The sequence below is a fragment of the Monoraphidium neglectum genome (assembly GCF_000611645.1).
Source record: "Monoraphidium neglectum strain SAG 48.87 unplaced genomic scaffold scaffold00730, whole genome shotgun sequence".
NCBI lineage: Eukaryota > Viridiplantae > Chlorophyta > Chlorophyceae > Sphaeropleales > Selenastraceae > Monoraphidium > Monoraphidium neglectum.
The window spans coordinates 1-2,070 of NW_014012898.1; the positions used below are offsets into that span (position 1 = coordinate 1).

At 65.7% G+C, this 2,070-nt stretch overlaps 1 protein-coding gene across 1 annotated transcript in view; it reads left to right on the forward strand.

The window, feature by feature from the left end:
* Positions 1-13: 13 nt before the first annotated feature.
* MNEG_5032 (hypothetical protein) overlaps positions 14-2,070 on the forward strand; it is a gene marked incomplete at both ends in the record, with an annotated part of 4,764 nt that continues 2,707 nt past the window's right edge. The window contains 6 exons of the mRNA XM_014046488.1: positions 14-188; positions 499-611; positions 864-920; positions 1,126-1,161; positions 1,408-1,548; positions 1,955-2,023. Of these exons, the coding sequence (XP_013901942.1) occupies positions 14-188; positions 499-611; positions 864-920; positions 1,126-1,161; positions 1,408-1,548; positions 1,955-2,023 (591 nt within the window). The remainder of the gene's footprint in view (positions 189-498; positions 612-863; positions 921-1,125; positions 1,162-1,407; positions 1,549-1,954; positions 2,024-2,070) is intronic.

Below are 2,070 nucleotides of genomic sequence, written 5' to 3' on the forward strand. Positions count from 1 at the left end.
CCCCCAGGCCGTGATGGTGCTGCTGCTCTCCCTGCCGGCCCTCGCCCTCCGCGACCCGCGGTTTGAGGTCTCCAAGGGCGCCAGCGCCAAGTACTCGATGCTCTTCATGCTGCTGGGCATAGTGGCGCTGCCCATGTGGGTGCCGCAGGTCGGGCAGCTCGTCCTCACCTTCACAGTGGCGCTGCCCGGTGAGACGCCCCGCCTACAGCGGCGGTGGACTGCGCGGCGGCCAGCCAGCTCAATGGCATCGCGGAGTGGTGCCTGAGTCACGCGCCATCGTGCGAGCCTGCTGCGGCGGGGCGCTGCCGGGGCGCTTGGTCGGGCACTGGGTGCGGGCCAGGGGATGGAGCGGAGCAGCCGGAGTTTGCCGGCGATTCGCGGCAGAGCGTGCCATGCGGGATGCGGCAACGCCGTGTGTGGTGCGTGCGGAAGAGGGGCGCGCGGGTGAGCCAGCACGCTGACGCCAGCCTGCGCATTGTTCGCATGCGGCGCCCGCAGTGTGCTACAGCGGGATATGGATTGCGTTTGGCCTCTTCAGGGCGTACCACAACGTTTACTTCCTGCAGGCAGGCGGGGACGGAACAGGGGAGGGGTTTGAGGGGCAGGGGACGGTGCTGTGCAGGACAGACACGCCTGATGGGGCCCGGGCGACGCCGCACGTTAGCCGCGGGCAGCCCTGATCGCCTCGGCGGACAGCCCACAGGAGCGGTCACCCCTGCAGGCTGGGGTGCCTTGGCTCGGCAGTGTGCGGCGGCAGGGCCAGCGACTGGAGGGCCCATGACGGCCTGGCACCTCCGCGTCATGGCGCTGTCTCCACCTGTGCCCAGGCGTAGCCGCGGCCTTAACCCTCCGCCCCACTCCAGATCAGCATCATTGTGGCAACCCTCATCATGTTTGGCGGCGGAGAGCTGATAGGCCTGGTGCGCCGCGTGACAAGGCAGCGGGCGGCGCAGAATGGGGAGGGCACAGCATACATGGCGCTCACATGCTGCCTATTGCTCGCACCACCTCACTACTGAGGCTCTTGCATAGACGCGTCAACGCCCCTGGCTTCGCTTGTTATGTGTTGATTGCCCCTGACCCTCTTCTCCGCCATGCCGTTCTCTTCGCAACGCTCAACCGCAGCCCCGCGCCATCACGGGTGTCTGGCTATCACTCTATGTGAGTGCGCGAGCTGGAAGCGGATAGGCGCTGGGCAGGCCGCAGGGGTGGCTCGCAGCCGCGCACCGCTGTGGCGCACCTCCAACACCAACAGCCGGCAGCAGCTGTGGACAGCTGCTGCTGTCTCGGGGTTGCCTGGACACTGGCACAACGTGCGCCTCGCCCAACATTTAAAGTCGAGCTGCGACGTCCAATCGCTCATACTCATCCACTCCCACCCACCTTGCACACAATCTCGCTGCGCAGTCTGTCTGCATATGCAACTTCCTGATGACCCCGGCTCTGGCCCAGATGCTGGCGGTAGTGGTGACGGCAGCGCTGGCTGTGGCGGCGGTGCTGGTGACTGCGGTCTACTCTGTGGTGTTCCCAGAGTACTGCACAGACATGGTGGGGGGGTGGGAGTGTCGTCAGGGTTCTGAAGAGGCGTGGTGGATCTTTAGAGGGGTGCACATGGTGATGTGTGTGGGCGTGTGTGTGTGGTTGGGCAGTAATTGCGGGCAGCAGGGCCCGGCCAATGCCGGCATTGGCCATGGCGGGAGGGGGGGCTGCGGGTGTGCTGTCGGCGCTGCTGTCTTGTAAACAGGCTTGGGTGGCGTCCAGCCTGCTTCAGTGGAGCAGTCACGAGGGCTGTGCTGCAGATACGTCCGGTGACATCCTTCACATCCCTGCGCCGATGCGTTGTGGCTGATGCGCAATACAAATGGTTGGCTGGTACGGTTGGCTGTTCAGCATAGTGTTGGTTGGCCGTTGTTTGCCTTACCCCACACGAATGCACCCCCGCCGCCGCGTCCAGGTGTGGCGGGGCCACCACGAGGGCCTGGAGCACCTGCTGCACATGGCACACCACACACTCAACTCAAAGGTGCGCCAAGCGTGCGCATGTCAGCTTGCATGCGCGCTCGTGCGTGC